Source organism: Herpailurus yagouaroundi, unplaced genomic scaffold (assembly GCF_014898765.1).
Source record: "Herpailurus yagouaroundi ecotype Mexico unplaced genomic scaffold, PumYag 141, whole genome shotgun sequence".
In the NCBI taxonomy this organism is placed as follows: Eukaryota; Metazoa; Chordata; class Mammalia; order Carnivora; family Felidae; genus Herpailurus; species Herpailurus yagouaroundi.
In genome coordinates this window covers 22,635,854-22,656,073 of record NW_024412396.1, presented here as the reverse complement: position 1 = coordinate 22,656,073, position 20,220 = coordinate 22,635,854, and the positions used below count along the sequence as shown (strand labels likewise).

Below are 20,220 nucleotides of genomic sequence, written 5' to 3'. Positions count from 1 at the left end.
TGCTTTCACACCATCATAATGTCAAAAAATTGTAAGTTGAACCATCATGAATCTGGGACCATATTACCTACCTTGACCCTTGGGATTACTATCTTTATACTACAGTTGGGGATACTGAGGCTCAGAGAAATGAAGTAGCCTCTATTTCCCCAATCTATTACAAGACTTAACCTAGTCAACCTTATCCTAAGTATGTCTTGAAGAAATGACTTTGTGCAAAAAAGCCTAGGGACAATTTAAAACTGTAAACTTCTATTTAAGTGCCCCTGGGTCAACACTGAAGCATGTTGCTACAGCCCAATGGCCTGAAACACCCGAATACTACAGAGAAATAGAAGATTAGGTCTGGGTCTCACTCCAAGATGACAATCAAGGAAAGGAATCAGTTATATACAGGTAAGGGATTCCTGTTACTAAACCTTTAATTAACCCCTATTTAACTACTATAACTATAAACTCTTATTAAACTATAAGCCCCTAGAACTATAAACTCTTAAAAACTAAAAGTGGTTTTAGGGATGGATTATTTCAGCAATAATAAGACAAGGAGAAGCAGGAAACTGGAATACTTAACCATTCTAAAAAGAGAAATTTAAACGAAGGAAATCAGGTAGTGTCCCTAACTCTTCTCCTCAATAAAGACAGTTACATATCTGAAGCCTTCAGTGGGGAAAAGAAAAGTTAATCTGTGGGGAATTAGTTCTGAGCATGTAGTTTCTGTTAATTTTATCTTGTAGGAAGCCTATTTTCCTATCTCCTTTTCATAAAACTAGCAAGTTTCCTTACAGAGTTTTACTAAGAAAACTGTGATCACACTTAAAAAATTAAAACCTAAAGGCGCACCTGAGTGGCTCAGTTGGTTAAGCCTCTGACTCTTCATGTCCGCTCAGATCATGATCTCACAGTTTGTGGGTTCAAGCCTCACATAGGGCATTACACTGACAGTGGGCACTATCCTGACAGTGTGAAGCCTCTTTGGGATTCTGTCTCCCTCTCTCTGCCCCTCCCCCACCCTCTTTCTCTCAAAAATAAATAAATAAACATTAAAAAAATTAAAACCTACGCATCCTTATACAAATTATCAATATAATTTAGCATGCTATTTTCTTGTTTGAAGAATTTCACCACTTACTAATTTTTGTTTGACCTAGTTATTTAATACAAAACACAAAAGAAAGCAAAACAACAGGGGCTCCTGGCTGGCTCAGTCAGAAGAGCATGTGACTCTGGACCTTGGGGTTGTGAGTTCAAGCCCCCCATTGGATGCAGAGATTACTTTAAACAAATAAATACACTTAAAAAGGCAAAACGACAAAAAAAGACCCTTTCGGTAAAACATAAGGCTTTTTCTCTAATTTGATTCATACCTTCAAATGAATTGGAAATTTTCTACAGTCCTTCTGTGAATCAACAGTAGGGAATGGTGGTGAAGTAGGTTCAATTTTATTACAGCTCCGAGTTTTGAAGTCTGAGACATCAGAAACTGCATCCTTTAAAGTGAGAGGTATCTGTCCTCTCTGCTTTGGTGACTGATTAACAGTTGGATCAGAATGGTCCTTGGACTGCAATGAAGACCCAAAAGGCACTCTATTGACACAATGGTCCTGCTGTTTGCTCTTATTAACAGTGCTTGGGTTAACCACAAGACTGGATTCTCTTTTATCATTTACATTGTTTTCTTCCTCACTCGAGTCACCGGGTAAAATAATTCTGGATAATTTTTTTTTTGAACGTGCACAATTTTGTCTCATCTCCATTTGTTTTAGCTTTACTGCACGTCTGGTTCTATAGTTTTTGCTCCCACTTGCAAGGCAATCTTCAGTTATTATGTTAAAATCAACACACACTTCTTCTTCACTTGATTGACTTTTATAAGACTCATCTTCATCAACACAAAAACTGTCTTCTAAATAGGTTTCGTCTTGCTCAGGAATCTACAGTAAAAATACAAATTAGCATATTATAAATTTCTTTCATAAAATCAGTATGTATTTAACATTCTTTTAAGTACATGAAATCTTTATGATTATTTCACTTACTTCATTAATTCAGTCACTTGTGCTCAACTACCATAATACTGAGTATATGCTTTATGGAAAAAAATGGGGAGACTGGGGTTATAAAAAGAATGATTTACTCTCTAGAAATGTACAGTCTCTTGTAGGTAGCCAGAAAAATAAACAATTTATAAACAATGTGATAAGGGCTACATAACAAACACAATGGAAGTACAGAGATACGAACATTACACCAAGCTGAATACTGGCAATTTATTAACAAAGAAGACTAATGTGAAAATGTTGTCCATAAATCAAAAATAATCTATAATTTTAGAAAATAACATCTTTATAAAAAATAATTTTCAAGACAAATAAAAGAATAAAAGAAAAAATAAGAATTAAAAATTTAACTCTTATGATTAAATTCCATTCACTTCATGGGGCGCCTGGGTGGCGCAGTCGGTTAAGCGTCCCACTTCAGCCAGGTCACGATCTCGCGGTCCGGGAGTTCGAGCCCCGCGTCAGGCTCTGGGCTGATGGCTCAGAGCCTGGAGCCTGCTTCCGATTCTGTGTCTCCCTCTCTCTCTGCCCCTCCCCCGTTCATGCTCTGTCTCTCTCTGTCCCAAAAATAAATAAACGTTGAAAAAAAAAAAAAATTAAAAAAAAAAAAATTCCATTCACTTCTTTTAAATATTCTCCTAATTGGAAACCAATTCAACAGTATATTCTAATTAGCTCAAATTAAAGATAGGGTAATTTGATCAAATTAGGACTAAAAGGGATTCTGAGAATTCATTTAGTCTACCTTTCTGAGGCACAGCAGAAATTATCCCAAATAGCTCTGACAGTTCAGTACTAGAAACAAAATGGAGACTTCATTAACAGGAACATATCTCAACATTACCATCAGGAAATTCTCCACTGTATTTCTATAGTTCATACCTGCGAGAAAATATTTATGTTGTTATGCTTCTTACGGACCATTTTATACCGATTGTTCATGAGTGGACTACGCAAAGACTTCATGTAAATAGCTCTCATTTCAGAATCTGTATAAGATAGTAAGAATTTCAAGTAGCAGAATTATTTAAATGAAAACTAGTAGAGTATTTAACTTTGACTTATTCCAAATTCACATAATCCAAACCTGCAGAATTATTTTATACAAAAGATATTTAATGTATATCGAAACAAGTTTAAAAACAATTATTAAAAACCGTAAAGTTAGTTTTGCCTTCAAAATCAGACCATCTGGTTGCATGATTGTGACAATTCATTTAAGCTCTCTGCCTTAGCTCCGAAAATGAGTATTAAGGTAGTGTCTTTTCATGAAAAATAAATGTGTATGAAAATCTGAGGACTGTACTTGACTTACAGAAAGTACTAAATAAAACATAAGACATGCAGGCAAAAAAGAAAACATATGCTTAAAGACATCAAAAGACATAGCTAGGAGGTAAGGTCGTTTCATAACTTGCTGTCAAGCAAAAACTGGGAAACACATGAGTTTCTATTTATGTGTACTTTCAGGGTTATAATCAGAGAGCAATTTTATTTTTGTCTCTCATTTTCCATTACATTTTTTGGAGTGATTAAATTAATCAACTTAGGTTATTTTCAAGGCTAACACTAATTTAATGACCGCACTTCTTGGAACAAGATGTATAATTTTTTCTTTGAATAATATTCCCCTTCCCTCCATTCCATAGCATAGCTATCAACTACTAGGTATCCTCCTGATTACCTATCCACTCCTTACTCATGCTAAATCCCTATAAACTTAGTGAGACTTTACTTCTAATTTCTTATTTAGAAGGACTCAGGATCTAGGAGCTTTCAGAGACTTTTTTTGTTTTATAGATTTTTTTTTTGGTAGAATGTATATAAAATAAAATGCATCCTCCTTCAGGATAAATTCTGTCTTGACAAATGCATCATATGACAAACAATAATCTATTTGCTGTCCCTGCTGTTTTTACCTTTTCCCAAATGTCATACAAATGAAAAAAAAAAAAAAAAACCTTTGAAATCCTACATATTTAAAAAAAATTTTTTTTAATGTTTATTTTTAGAGAGAGTGAGACACAGAGCATGAACAGGGAAGGGGCAGAGAGAGGAGACACAGAATCAGAAGCAGGCTCCAGGCTCCAAGCTGTCAGCACAGAGCCCAAAGCGAGGCTCAAACTCACAAACCATATGATCATGACCTGAGCCGAAGTCGAACACTTAACCAGGCATCCCTGAGCCACACAGGCATCCCTGAAATCCTACATATTTTAAATGCACTATGTCTAAATAGAGTTTCAGGGATGTCTGGCTGGCTCAGTCAGAAGAGCATTTAACTCTTGATCTAGGGGTCGTGAGTTCAAGCCCCATACTCAGTGTAGAGATTAAAAAAATAACTTTTGAAAAATTAAAAAAATTAAAATGGAGTTTCAGATCTCCTTACTCCCTATCCTCAGGGCTCCACCTGTAGCCTAATGTAAGACAGCAACAACTATGTCCTTCCTGTTGCCCAAACACACTGACTCCTTTTTTTCTCTCAAATCCATCAGGAAAACCTGGCAGCTCTAAGTATCCACAATCCAATTTTTCTGACCCTGGCACTGCTACCACATTGGTAAAAGACTGTATCATTCCTTAGATTACTGCAATGAACTTGTAATTGGTCTCTTCTCCCACCTTTGCTCCCCTGAAGACCATTCTCAACAGTGAAGCTAGAGTGATACTACTAAAATAAGTCAGACCATGAGTTGGACATTGCTTGTTGCCTTTGCATCAATATTCCCCACCAGATTAATACCGCAAATCTTCAGAAGCCGCTCTGTTAATGAACATTAAGGGCATAATACTAAGAAACCTTATTCTGCAAGTCATATCAGTATCAAGGGCATAGTACTGAGAACTTAAGTCTCTAAAACCTTTTTTTTTTTTTTTAATTTTTTAATTTTTTTATTTTTTTTTTTAGTTTTTGAGAGAGAGCGTGAGCAGGGGAGGGGCAGAGACAGAAGGAGACACAGAACCTGAAGCATGCTCCAGGCTCTGAGCTGTCAGCACAGAGCCCAATATGGGTCTCAAACCTGAGAGTACAAGATCATGACCTGAGCTAAAGTTGGACGCTTAACCAACTGAGCCACCCAGGTGCCCCTAAAACCTTTTTTTCTCTCAAGTAGAGCTTGGGAAAATTTGCTGTCTTACAACATATCAGAGAGTACAGGAGCAAAATAAATGGCAAGATCTATGAAAGATTAGAACACTGAAAATCTCACCAGAATCTTTCCTATTTCTATTACAGCCAATCCGACTCATCTGTAATTAATATATTTATATAAGATCTGCTCAAGCATTGTTTGGAGAGACTGTCTTCCAAAAGCAGATCTCTCTTACTTGGCAAATTTAATAAATTTAGGTTTGTATCTCACCTGTTTTTAACATTCAACATTGCTCAAGTCCTCATCTCCTTCTAATCTTTGATCAAATATCATCTTCTCAATGAAGCCTACCCCTAATTACCTTATTTAAAGTTACACCATGTCCATTGTTAATACTGCTAGTTCCTCCCACTCCAAATCCTCATCTTACTCTTTTTTTCATTTTTATGTAAACTGTTGTGTATACTGTTTATCTCTTTCCATTCACATGGAAGCTTCATAAGGGCAAGGATTTTTGTCCACTGATACAGCTTTTTCAAGAACTTTACATAGTACCAGCACACAGTAGTCACTAATTACTTGTAAAATGAACATATGACACTGAGCCAACCAGGTCATTCTGGTAAGATCTGATCAAATTAGCAGAAGCAACCAAGTCTAAAATAAAGCAAACATCACAGAATTTGAATGAAAGTGACCAAATATTTCAGACATACCAAATTTTCTTCCTTTATAACTCAAAGATCTTTAAAAACTAAAATATTTAAACATAATCACATTAAAAGCACTGAAAACTAGAAGAAAAAGAAGCATCATTATATCATTTACCATTTATATCCTGTGAAAGTTGAGTTGCATCATTTAAGAAGTCAAGTAATGAGGAATCTTGTTCATTTTCTGACTGATCATTTTCATCTGATGAAACATACTCTGCCTCTCCTTGGGAAAGTTCTGCTTCGTCATCTAAAAACTTTCTAGCTGCAAGCTGTGACAAATTAGAAAACAAGGAAACACACTTAAGAAAATAATTTACTTTCTTACATAACTGGAAATAGTTTTGTAAAATGGATTTCTTGCCAATGCTTTAAAGAAAAAGAAAACTTCAAGAAGAAATGCCAAAGTAGCACACCTATTTAAATTTTCCTCTGCAAACTCTACTGTAAGTAAAATACAGCACAACTCAGCATGTCAGCTTGCTGGATGTTTCTTAATAAGCAGAGAGTTTCCCAAGTCTTCTGGCTAATTTTTGCCAGGAAAAATACTGCACCACAAAAAGGTTGATTACGAAAAGAAAAGGTGTAGGGGTGCCTGGGTGGCTCAGTCGGTTAAGCGTCTGACTTTGGCTCAGGTCGTGATCTCATGGTTCGTGAATTCGAGTCCCACATCAGGGTCTGTGCTGACCGCTCAGAGCCTGGAACCTGCTTCAGATTCTGTCTCCCTCTCTCTGCCCCTCCCCTGCCCTCACCCTTGCCCTCTCTTCTCTCCCTCTCATAAACATAAAAGGAAAAAAAAAAGGTGCTGAGGATTCTTTTCCAAGGATTTGAGTATCGCATAGACATAAGAAAAATGATGTACTGACTGTAAAAACAATCTAAAACTCAGATTTCTGTCTCTGTATTTTTTCAGTTTGAATCTTAAATTTTCACTAAAGTTTCTTCATTCAGTCATTCAAAATAACAAAGCACTGAAAGATAATTTCAAAACATAAAAAGAAACTAAACTATCACACCTTGAGATTTTAATTCCAGTAAAACAAGTAAAATTAGGGTGAAAATATTTTTAATTTTTGGATTTTTTCCTATAAAGACATTTTAACAAGAAATCTACTAATGTAAAACCTAATTTTTATTATTAATACATATGATATATGGGTGTGTATATATATATATTTAAATACATATATATATAAAAATAAGAAAATGAAAAAAGTTTACCTTAAGGTGACTCTGTTTCTTTTGGACTTTGATGCCTCTGTTTGCATTCCTGTTATGAACCCTGAAGTCTTCTAACTGTGGATGTTGTTTGTGAAAATTGTCACTCTCATCACTAGATGAAAATTCTAACTGTAATAATTCAATAAATGTCTTGCATAAGAAAATATAATTGAATTGTATTTTAATGTATTTCTTACAGGTTTTTGCTTTTATTTTCTTTTTCTTTTTAAATAGTTGACCTAACATTTTTTGTTAGAAAAATAAAATACTCTCACAACTCAAACCCATGTTAAAAATACATAATACTTAAGAATTTAAAAGTTAAGTGATGCTAAGTACTAAAACACTAAATTAGGTACTACTATAGTCTTCATTCAATTTAGTATACATCAAATGCATATGATGAATACTTATAGTTTTCATTTATCTCCTCTAGAAGATCCTAAAGGGCTGTACAAAAATTAATGAAGACTATAAATATAACTCTCAGAATCAGTCATCAACGTACAGCCCTTTCCAACCAAGAAATGACTAAAACCATGACAAATTTTGACAATGAGGCCTATCACTCTATCTCTTCAGAACAACATAAAACTAATCAAAAGAATCAAAAGTTTACCAAAATAATTTCAAATAACAGGAATAACTTTACTTTAAAATGGATTGATCACCAGCATTGTCAATATTTTAATTCATTTATGATGAGGCAGTCAGAAATTCTAGTTAAGGTAGCAAGCTAAAGCAATTTTTCTAGTGAAGTGTTATAGGAGTATATACAAAATAAACATGAGCTGATAACATTTTTAATAATTTTGCAGTTTCTCCTAAATTGCACTAGAGAATTAAAATACACAATATTACCTAATCTCAGCTTTTAGTTATCAAATAGCTATAAACTGATAACAAATGAACATCATTAGCCTTCAGACCTGCCCTCTACCTAAACTGCAGATTCAGTCCTGCCAGACAATGCCTGCCAGACACTGTCACATCACTATTCCACAAAATCCTCAAACTCAAACATGCTCAACACTGAATTTGTCATCTTTTTGCCTTCTCTCAATTTGTGAAACATATTCCAAACAGCCCTAGCCAAAAACCAGAGACTCATCTTGAACTCCTTCCTTTCCTTCTTTCACACCCATTCAGTAGCAAATGAAAGAATAAGGCCTCCCAAAACTGACCCAAATTTTTCTGCAATTTTACTTCCTGGCACTCTTTGTCTTTACAATCCAGTAATAAAGAGATGCTATTTCTCTGCTTTGCGTCATTCATTAAGCTGCTAGCTTTCTTGGCAAGCCTTCCCACTGGCTTACTACCATATATGCTCTAAGGTATTTATATCTTCAAGAAACATTCCAGAACTCCTAAGGACTAAGCTAAAGGCTTATAATTTTTTATCACTTATTAAAGAATTATATTGAAATTATCTGTTTACTTATCTGTCTCTCCTGTTAAGACTGTAGGTGACTTTAGACAATTCCAGGATATCACACTTATAGTAGTATCCTGAGCATCTTACACAGTAGATAGAGAGCAGATATTTAGTGAACTGAAGTGTACTGACTAAAGTAAGAATAGTTTTTAAAGAAGTATAAATTTGAAACAGAAATTCCAATCACATAGGAATTACTATTCTTGTGTTAACCATATACCTATTAGATCAAATACACCTACATTCACCTACACAAATATTTTTCTTGTAATATTTACTCTAAAATAATTTGAACTACTATACATTATCTATTATCTACTTACTCTGTTTACAGGAACTCTGCGCTTTTTCACAGCATGAAGTGGGGAAGCAACTTCCCCATTTTTCTCATCCTGGATAAAGTAGATAAATAGATAAAAAGTTTTAAAAAAAGACTTAAGTGGGGACGGGGGAGATAGGAAGGAGGAAGCCTTTATATAATCACATTGTTGTCATTACTGACTCACCTGAGGGGATTCTAAAACATTTCCTTTTGTTTTTTTACTTTTTCTTCGGAAAATCTCATCATCTTCACTTTCACTGCTTGTTAATTGTTCATCTATAATTTATTAAAAAATGAATCTGGTCAATAGATTTAACTTCATCCACAACTATCTATTTTATTGATTGGGTACATTATTTAATGTTAGTTGGGTTTTTTTTAATGTTTATTTTGAGAGACAGCATGCAAGCAGCGGAGGGACAGAGAGAGAGGGAGAGAGAATCCCAAGTAGGTTCCATGCAATGCAGCAAAGACCCCGATGTGGGGTTTGATCTCATGAACTATGAGATCATGACCTAAGCTGAAATCAAGAGTCAGACACTTAACTGACTGAGGCAGCCAGGTGCCCCTGATGGGTGCATTATTTAAAAAGAGTTTTTCAGAAGTTTGGCCAAAAAATCAGCATGAGACAGAAAAATAAAACAGAGCCAGTGAGGAAATTAAGAGGATAACTTTTGCTAATAACCACATATTTTACTAAAATAACATTTGCATAAATACATTTATATTGCCCATAGTTGGTAGTTAAATATAATGCTAGAAAAAGTTTTAATGAAAATCTGACATAAAGATAGGAAAAATGATCTCACCCATTAAGAGACTTAATATTAAAGTGTTAAAAGCAAATACTGGAGGCTCAAATGTAACATAAACTTGGTAAAAATATAAATGTCAGAGTATATCCAAAACTATGCAAAAGAGTTAATTTTTAAAAATTAAACATATTTCCAGACCTTAAATAAGTTTTCATCTTAAATGAAACATTCATAAATCATGTCCTTGACGCCAATGGGAATAACATAATCAAAGATTTACATCTCAATAGATGCAGAAAAAACATTTGACAAAATACAGCATCGTTTCTTGATAAAAACCCTTAAGAAAGCCAGAATAGAAGGAACATACCTCAAGATCATAAAGGCCATATACCAAAGAAAAACCCACAGCTAATATCATCCTCAATGGAGAAAAGCTGAGAGCTTTCCCCCTAAGATAAGGAACATGACAAGGTAGCCTCAGCAATCAGACAACACAAAATTATAAAAGGCATCCAAACTGGCAAGGAGGAAGTCAAACTTTCACTCTTCACAGATGACATGATACTGGAAAACCCCAAAGACTACACCAAAAAACTACTAGAACTGATCCATGAATTCAGCAAAGTCACAGGATATAAAATCAATGTACAGAAATTGGGTGCATTTCTAAACACTAATAATAAAGCAGCAGAGAGAGAAATCAAGGAATCAATGCCATTTACAGATGCACCAATAAACATAAAATACCTAGGAATAAACCTAACCAAAGAGGTGAAAAATCTATACTGAAAACTATCAGAAAACTAATGAAAGAAATTCAAGAAGACATAAAAAAAAAATGGGAAAACAATCCATGTTTATAGATTGGAATAACAAATATTGTTAAAATGTCAATACTACCCAAAGCAATCTACACATTCAATGCAATCACCTGTCTAAAGAACACCAGCATTCTCCAAAGAGCTAGAACAAACAATCCCGAAATTTGTATGGAACCAGAAAAGACCCCAAATGCCCAAAGCAATCCTGAAAAAGAAAATCAAAGCTGGAACCATCACAATTCTGGATTTCAAGCTGTATTACAAAACTGTAATCATCAAGCCAGTATGGTACTGGCACAAAAACACTCAGATCAATGGAACAGAATAGAGAACCCAGTAATGGACTCAATAACGTATAGCCATCTAATCTTTGTCAAGGTAGGAAAGAATATTCAATGGAAAAAAGTTTCTTCAGCAAATGGCTGTTGGGAAAACTGGACAGTGATATGGAGCAGAATGAACCTGGAGCACTTTCTTACACCATACACAAAAATAAACTAAAAATGGATGAAAGACCTAAACATAAGACAGGAAGCCATCAAAATCCTAGAGAAAGCAGGCAAAAACCTCTTTGACCTCGGCCACAGCAGCTTCTTCCTTGACATGTCTCTGGAGGCAAGGGAAATAAAAGCAAAAATGAACTATTGGGACTTCATTAAGATAAAAATCTTCTGCAAAGAGAAGGAAACAATCAGCAAAACTAAAAGGCAACCGACAGAATGGGAGAAGATATTTGCAAATGACATATCAAATAAAGGGTTAGTATCCAAAATCTATTAAGAACTTACCAAACTCAACACCCAAAAGACAAATAATCCAGTGAAGAAATGGGCAAAAGACATGAATAGACACTTTTCCAAAGAAGACATCCAGATGGCTAACAGACACACAAAAAGATGCTCAACATCATTCATTACCATGGAAATACAAATCAAAACCATAAGGAGATACCACCTCACGCTTGTCAGAATGGCTAAAATTAACAACTCAGACAGCAACAGATGTTGGCGAGGATGAGGAGAAATAAGAACCCTTTTGCATTGCTGGTGGGAATGCAACTGGTGCAGTCACTCTGGAAAATAGTATGGAGGTTCCTCAAAAAATTAAAACTAAAACTACCCTAAGACTCAGCAATTACATTACTAGGTATTTATCCAAAGGATACAGCAGTGTTGATTTGAAGGGGCACATGCACCCCAATGTTTACAGCAGCACAATGGACAATAGCCAAAGTCTGGCAAGAGCCCAAATGTCCATTGACTGATGAATGGATAATAACGTGGTGTGTGTACATGTATGTATGTATATATATAATATATACATATATACACAATGGAATATTATTCAGGGATCAGAAAGAATGAAACCTTTCATTTACAACAATGTGGATGGAATGAGAGTGTATTATGTTAAGCAAAGTAAGTCAGTGAGAAAGACAAATATATGATTTCACTCACGTGAAATTTAAGAAACAAAACAGATGAACATAGGGAAGGGAAGCAAAAATAAGATAAAAACAGAGAGGGAGACAAACCATAGGAGACTCTTAAATACACAGAACAAACTAAAGGTTGCTGGTGGGGTGTTGGGGGGGGCGGGGGGATGGGCTAAATGGACGATGGGCATTAAGGAGGACACTTGCTGGGATGAGCACCCAGTGTTATATATAAGCGGATGAATCACTAAATTCTCCTGAAATCATAATAATGATTTGTATGAAAAAAATAAGGAAAAAAAGAAAAGAAAAAGAAAGAAAGAAAGAAAGAAAGAAAGAAAGAGAAGGAAGGAAGGAAGGAAGGAAGGAAGGAAGGAAGGAAGGAAGGAAGGAAAGAAAGAAAGAGAAAAAATAAACATGGAAAGTAAAAAAAAAAATTTCAGAGCAAACTCATTTTACCCTACGGCCTGCTACAATAATCTATACATAAGCTAGAATTGAGTTCTATCACAGTACTTAAATACTACTAAGTCATTTTAGTACCAAACATCTATCACTATATTTTCTAGTGTTCTACAAGTGTTTAGAATTAGATCACAGAAAGCCAGAGATTTCTCTGGAACTTCTGTGGTCTTATCTCAGTCCTCCAAATACAGTCTTGTTTCTCAACTTTTTTCAACTATTTTGCTATATGAATCATCTACTTTATACTGTTCCCTCCAAATCTTACACTTCCTTTTCCCTTTGTTTTCATTTTATAACAACCAAATTCCCTATTATTTTCAACATATTCAAATTGTAAATATTCCTGAAGAGTCAAAATGAAAATCTACGTTAAGAAATCTACATGACCAATCTAACCCAGTCCACAATTCTGTCATCTTCTGAACCTCCTAAATATCCACTATCTTATTATTTATTTGGTAGTTATTTCCACAATTTACTATTATCTTTTCAAATGTATATGTCACACAATTGTTTGGGTTTTCCAGCCAAGGGGCAGGGGCCAAAGGGCAGGAATACCTTTCCCATGGCATGCATGCCATAAATATATGCAGATAAAATACATCTTTTTTTAGTAAGCATCAACTTAAGAAATACATAATACATCAATGATCTCATTCAATACACCAAATATTGAAAAATTACATTTTCAAAAATTACAGAAGCTTATGTAAATTATCCTAGCAAGATTTATGTGTTTTATTAAGATGGAATCTTACCTTCAGCAAGATGACAGGATTGACGAAGACTGATTTGCTCCCTGCTTTTAGCCTTTTCTACAGAAAGTCCTGAATCATCAAAAGTTGAATTCAATATTTCTTTGAAACTTTGTAGATCTACTTTTCCCTTATTAGAATCTGGTGTCCTAGGCATTTCCTTTCTCTTCTTAGAAAATGAGTTCAACATGTTTGATTCAGAAAGTGGTGTACTCACAACTTTTTCTCCTACTGGCAAAGAAAATTGAGAATAACCAGGAGACATAAATTCTTTATTTTTTGCTGCACTCAGTGGAAATTGTGCAAAATTTGGACTCCACTTATCTTCACTTGATGGGATAGTAATGGTTCTACTCGTAGAACTAGCAACATGATTTCGTGGTATTACTGCTTGATTTGAAGCATAATTTGCATCACTTATCTCCTTAATATCTAAACACCTTTCAGATAGATCTAAAAACTTATTATTTATACCTGATGCATGTTCTAATATTTCATCATCAGAATCTGGACCACAAAATCCTAAATCAAAAGTAACAGAGAATAAATCCTTAGAGCAGTCAAAAACATATTCATCACTCTTCAGGTTTTCCTCATGCACACCTCTCAAATCTTGATGAGATTTCCAACTATTAGTATCACAGATAATTTGATCTTGGGGTTCAGAATCATTGTCTAACAAAAGTTCATCAGAAATTAAGAACTGAGAGACCAGTGCCATTTCACTTACAGCAGTTTTGTCTGACACACAAGAAAATTTATATTTATTGTTTGAGGGAGAAAGGCTCACATCATTAAACTCTGTATTAACATCTTTGAATAGTGGTAAACTCTCATCCTGATCAGTGAGCAGTATTGAGAGGCCGTTGCTATCCCTATAATTTTTCTTTTCAACTAAATACTTTGGAGGGCCTATGTTTATTTGAATATGACTGCTGGATACTAAATTTTCATTTATATTATCTTTATGTACTTCATCAACATAGTCATCAGAAATTTTATCATTAGTTGCACTATAAAAGCAACTTTTTTCAAAAGAATGATTAATAGATTTAAGCGAATTCAATTCTAAATCCTGTTGAGAATTTACAGGTGAATATGACATCAGACGGGTAGATTTATCATTTTGTAAATACTCAGTGCAGGGTAGGAAAGGCAAATTATGAAGTTCAGAACCCTTAGCAATTTCATATTCCAAATTTGAGAGTCCAATGAGAGGTGGAGGAGAATGAGACAAAAATCTCTCTACATTAACTAGTACCTCTTCCGTTAATGAATGACAATTATAAAATCTGTCATCTATTCTAGTTATACAAAGTTCTTCCTCAAATGGAAGAAATAAGCTAGATGAAACATATTTCTCATCAATGAAACTGTTATAACCAGAATCTAAAAAATTTCCAACAAATGAACTAGATTTATTTGTGAATTGACCTTCCATCAATCCACGTGGCTGATGAACATTTTCACTGACAGCACATACGGTAGCAGCAACTTCATCTATATCTGAGGCCCTTTTATCATTTAGTACGTCTACCTGAAAAATATTTTCAACAGTAGCACTGCCATCAGTATCTAAAGAATCCATAACAACATCATTATTTTCTTTTTTAGGCTGATCTTTTTTCAATTCTTTAGAAGATTTTTTCTTTAAAGAAGCAATTTTAATAGGTTTGATTTCAGTTTGTTTAAAAATTTCAGCACATTCTTCATCAGATTCTGCCACTGAGAATGAACTGTCTTGATTTATATTCCTTGAAAATGATGATTTCTTGTTACTAGTAAAGGTGCCATTGGCAAGAGGATTGTATCCATTCTTGGAAGCACGAAATGTTGAACTAACATCTTCCATTTGTAAATAAGATATAATTTCTGATTCATAGCTGCATTTTCCCTAGGAAATCAGAAAATGAAAAAGTCACAAGAAAACAAAAGAGCCAATACTAAACGAGTTTACTTTATGCTATTTTCCAAACAGTATTACATTATTCAAATAATTTTCTCTTATAACTTAAAAATTATTCTAATAAATCAAACAAAATTATAAATGACACTACTGTATAATTATCATAAATTATCTTTAATCAGTCAATATTTTTGCATCCTCAAAATTTAATACATGGAAGACCCACAATAACTGTTTGTAGAAAGAACAAATTTAATAAACACGTAAGATTATAAACACTAAGTTTTTCACTTCTAACATTTAATTGAGCAACTATTCTAATTTCCTAAAAAAAATCGATATTTAAGTAATTAATGTATATAAATGCAAACCATATATATGTATGTTAAATTTACTCTCTTGATAAAGGTAAACTAAGAACAGCTTTTAGAACATCTGAAATAGATGTACCGGTACATCTATTAGGCTGTAGGCTGGAATATACTATTTTTAACAAATTTCCCAATCAAGAACTCTTAGAGTGAATTTGTCTTATTTATTTCTAAATCTAAAACAATAGTCCCTCCCCCATTTCTGACCCACACTTCCCTCTTCCCCCTGAGTGGCTACTTTAGTCAGGATTCCTCTACTATTCAGGGACTGAGCAATTAACTAATTTTTTTGCATAGTAAGTACACTAAGTATTTATTTGAGAATGTTTGTCTCCCTGCTGGTGTCTATGCTTCCCACAGACAGAGTATTTCATTTAGCCAAATGATGTATAACTGGGCCTGGGATAGAGGTGGACATATATAAGTGCAGATTTTATGGGATCCACAAATAATTACTTTATATATGTATTCATGAACACTAGCTAATAATACAAATAGCAGCTACAATCTATTGAGTCTGCCAGTTACTATTCTAAGTGCTTTACACATATTAACTCATTTAATCCTCACAACCCTATGAAGAAAGTATTATCATTATCCCCATTTTACAGATGAAACTGAGGTCCAGAGAGGTTAAGTAATTTATAGATACATGATTAGTAAGATGTAGAGTTAGAATTCTAACCCAGACATTTTGGATTTCATACTTATAGTAGGTTCATCATTCAAGGAAGAAAATCAAGAAACTGCTCAAGGAATCAATAATTCTCTAAACTACTACCAGGATCAAAGAGACATACCAAATGACCTATGTGATGGAGAATATTTCAATAAATCCCATTCTAACAAGAATCCTAAACTAGCTTTACTAACAGTTTATATAAATCATTAGTATATTAAATTTTTACTCTGGTTTATCTGTATTTTAGATGATATTCTTCTAATTAAGTCTACTAACTCACCTAAGGCAGAAAACTGGTTCCCTATTAAGATCACAAGGAACTTTATAAGAAACCAAAATATTCTAACTATCATTATTTATATTAAACACTTGTTTCTTATAACTTCAAATTAAGAAGAATAAATATCAAGTATTCTAGTTTCACCATATCAGTAAGAAAAAGTTACAACAAAACTCTACCTCTTCATGTCTCATTCCTTCTATCATTTGCATAATGCTTATAAAATGGTGGCAACGATCTGAATGGTCCACTTGATACGTAGGAAAAGGATGATCCTGCCATACTCTCCAATCAGATAGAGAGAGTTGATGAATTCCAATGGCTGGGTCTTGAGTCTTGAATAATGATTTTAAAAATAGTAAAAATGATAAATATACATACTCAGATTTCATAAACTGATTTAAAAAACAGTATAATCAGCCTACTATACATAATCTGAATTGATTTGGGTATCTTGAACTAAAAACTCAGGAGAATAAAGAAAAAGAAAATAACAGTTCATGAGTTTGAGCCCTGCATCAGGCTCCGACTGACAGCACATAGCCTGCTTGGAATTCTCTCCCTCTCCTCTCTGCCCCCTGCCTCCCCCTCTCTCTCTGTGCCTCCCCCACTCCCATACTATTTCTCTCTCTCTCTCTCTGTCTCAAAATAACTTAAAAAAAAAAGTTTTACATAGTTTCAAAAAAGTGTACAAGGATACTCATGACAGCGTGATTTTGTTAGTAACATGTTAAAAAGAATTCCAAAAACACAACAGGAAAATAAGTAGTGAAGCAAACTATGGTATACTACAGAGTAACATAACAACCATGTAAATTATGCCTATGGAAATGCTCATATAGAAATTGGAAAAATGCAGACATTATGTAAATACACTACAGTGAAATAAAAATATATACACAATAAAGAATATAAAGAAATTAGTTCTACAAACTTAGACTTTAATATTCTTTTTAAACTGTTTATATTCTTAATTTTTTAAGTAAGCTGACATTCTAAACATACACATTCCTCTCCACTCCCAAAGCTATTGCATTATCACTATAAAGAGCATCTGAAAACATGTTCAACTTACTGGTCTGTCTTCCTCATTTTCTAAAGATAAAAACTGAACTTGAGGCAATGTTATTTCCTTAATTTCATCACTGTCTCTTAACCTATAAAGTCTGTTCCATAATTTAAATTCTTCTGCTGATAGGTACCAATCTTTCTTTGAATTACTTTGCTTCATTCCTACAAATTGAAAAAATAATTGAAAAGAAGTTTTTAAAAATCTGCTAGGCAAACACATAATACACAACATTAACTCAAATTCTCTGTTTATATCTATTTATGTTTGCTAAATAACTGATTCTCTTCCTCAAAACCAGTATTCTTCACATAATCATTTGGTTGTCACTTCCTGCTTCTATAGATCTTCTAACTTTCTCTCACCTCTTTGAAAGTACTAGTACAGCCTCCTGTCCAGAAGCTAACCTTCCATAATGACTTTGTTAATATAACAGAGCCACGCAGCTAGGCTCTCAATCTTGGTTCGTTTTGGACTCTCTCCATGTTGTTGTCTAAGATCTGGCACAAAAGAGTCAAAAAACTTACCAATGAAAACTGGTATGATTCTATCATTGTCATCTGAAAGATTATCTGACGTTTGGTTGGGAGTAGGGGAAGATGTCAAGTCTAAAAAGCATTTTTAGCTTTAAGTCTTAAATGAGGGGGGGACGTGGAGGTAAACAGAAAAGACCTGCTTCAGAAAGTGAAATAATACACTTTTTTTAAAAAGTATACCAAATTAGGGCACCTACGTGGCACAGTCGGTTAAGCGTCCAACTCTTGATCTTGGCTCAGGTCATCATCTCAGGGTTCATGAGTTCAAGCTCTGCATGGGGCTCTGCACTGACAGAGCAGAGCCTGCTTGGGATTCTGTCACTCTTTTTGTCTCTGCCCCTCCCCTGCCTGTGCATGGGCTTGCTCGCTGTCTCTCTCAAAATAAACTAAAAAATTATTTTTTTTGAAGGTATACTAAATTAACCCTTTCTGACTTCCATAACCTCTACAAAGGAAAATAATCAGCAAACTGGAAAGCATAAACAGTATAAAGAACAAACTCTGGTCCAGTACCAATGAGGACAGAAAACAATCAGGAAGTCTACTGAATTAGGAATCAGACAACTTCTGTCTTAGCTATTCCCAAATACTGTATAACAAGCTTTTGAAGGCACCTGGGTGGTTCAGTTGGTTAAGCGTCCCACTTTGGCTGGGGTCAGGATCACATGGTTCATGGGTTTGAGCCCGTGTTAGGCTCTGTGCTGGCAGCACAGAACTTACTTGGAATTCTGTCTCTTTCTCTGCCCCTCCCCAATTCATGCTTTCTCTCTCTCTCAAAATAAACAAATTACAAACTTTAAAAAAAAAAAAAAAAGCTTTTGTTAAATAACAGGTTTAAATTTTCAGGTCCCTTTGAGATCTAACAATTTGAGGCTCTCAGACTCTTAAAATTGGAAGGCATTCCTATCTTTTAGTCACTTTAAATAAGTTCGGATCTCTAAGCCCAGATGAATTATATACTAATGTACAGAAGATTACATTTATACATACAATCTTAGCAAGATGAATCACTGACACTTGAAAAATCAGGAAGGGGCGCCTGGGTGGTTCAGTCGGTTGAGCGTCCGACTTCGGCTTGGGTTCATGATCTCACGATTTGTGAGTTCGAGCCCGCATCTGGCTCTGTGCTGACAGCTCAGAGCCTGGAGCCTGCTTCTGATTCTGTGTCTCCCTCGCTCTCTGCCCCTCCCCCACTCATGCTCTGTCTCAGAAATAAATAAACATTAAAAAATCTTTAAAAAAAAAGAAAAATCAGGGAGAATGGGGGAAAAAAGCATAGAAACATGAACATGAGCTAATATTTTTAAAAATAGGTTCTAAAAAAAAGGTTCTAGAATTTTACAAAAGAAATTTGTCATCCATGTCTAGTTACGTTTTAGAACCAATTATTAAAAATATGGTTTATTTTAACATTTACAAAAATACAATTATCACTAAGAATAATTAATGCCAAATTAATCAAGTTTTGATGCTATTATTAGTTAAATAAATTCAAAAGAATCCAAAATACCATTGACTCCTAAATAATTCAGGGGTTAGGTTATGCCCCAGCTAAAAACGGGCACTTAACTTTTGGCTCCCCTAAAACTTAACTACTAATAGCCTACTGTTGTTTGGAAGGCTTACTGATAACATAAATAGTCGATTAACATATATGCTTTCTATGTTTTATGTATTATTTACTATATTCTTATAATAAATGTAGAAAAATATTAAGAAAACCATAAGAGAAAATATTTACAGTATTGACCTATATTTACTAAAAAAAACTACAGTTAGACCAGTGTTGTTCATGGGTCAACTATACATACTATCTTTTTTCTTTAGCCAAAGGTCTGGCAAAGTATTGTGAATGACAGGTATATTCCTATTAAGTAGATTTGTCTGAGGTTTAATAAGCATATCCAATAACAGCTAATTATTAGCTGTTACTAATAATTAGCAATAACAATGGTTAACAGCTCTGAGTTAATGGAAAGAACATTAATAAAGTGAATCCAAAGCAACGGACTAGGAGGGAAAGGGTCTTGAAATTTCATGGTATGAAAATCAGTGGAATTGACAGTTAAACTTGAGAGGTATTGTCTTCAAATATAAAGAACTGCTACTTAAGTACACAAAGGATCAAAACCATTCCTTGTATCTAGAAGATAACACTAAATCAATGAGAAGAAGGTACAAAGACATTTTTCAACATATGAAAGAAACTTCTTCTGTATAGGGCTTCTACATAGGGAAGAACCTTTATAAAGAAATAGAATTTCTAGATTAAAAGATATTCAAGCTGAGACTGAATATG

At 34.2% G+C, this 20,220-nt stretch overlaps 1 protein-coding gene across 4 annotated transcripts in view; it reads right to left on the bottom strand.

Moving 5' to 3' along the window:
- The window catches only part of FANCM (FA complementation group M), a 70,271-nt gene that overhangs the window by 11,330 nt on the left and 38,721 nt on the right, over positions 1–20,220 (bottom strand). For 2 of the 4 annotated variants that reach the window (XM_040477048.1, XM_040477047.1), the window contains exons 12-20: positions 17,392–17,549; positions 16,496–16,651; positions 13,081–14,971; positions 9,028–9,119; positions 8,845–8,913; positions 7,087–7,215; positions 5,981–6,137; positions 2,943–3,049; positions 1,368–1,934 (exon numbers count right to left, since the gene is read on the bottom strand). In XM_040477048.1, coding sequence (XP_040332982.1) covers positions 1,368–1,934; positions 2,943–3,049; positions 5,981–6,137; positions 7,087–7,215; positions 8,845–8,913; positions 9,028–9,119; positions 13,081–14,971; positions 16,496–16,651; positions 17,392–17,549 — 3,326 coding nt within the window. The remainder of the gene's footprint in view (positions 1–1,367; positions 1,935–2,942; positions 3,050–5,980; positions 6,138–7,086; positions 7,216–8,844; positions 8,914–9,027; positions 9,120–13,080; positions 14,972–16,495; positions 16,652–17,391; positions 17,550–20,220) is intronic. The other 2 variants (XM_040477049.1, XM_040477050.1) reach the window with 2 other exon arrangements.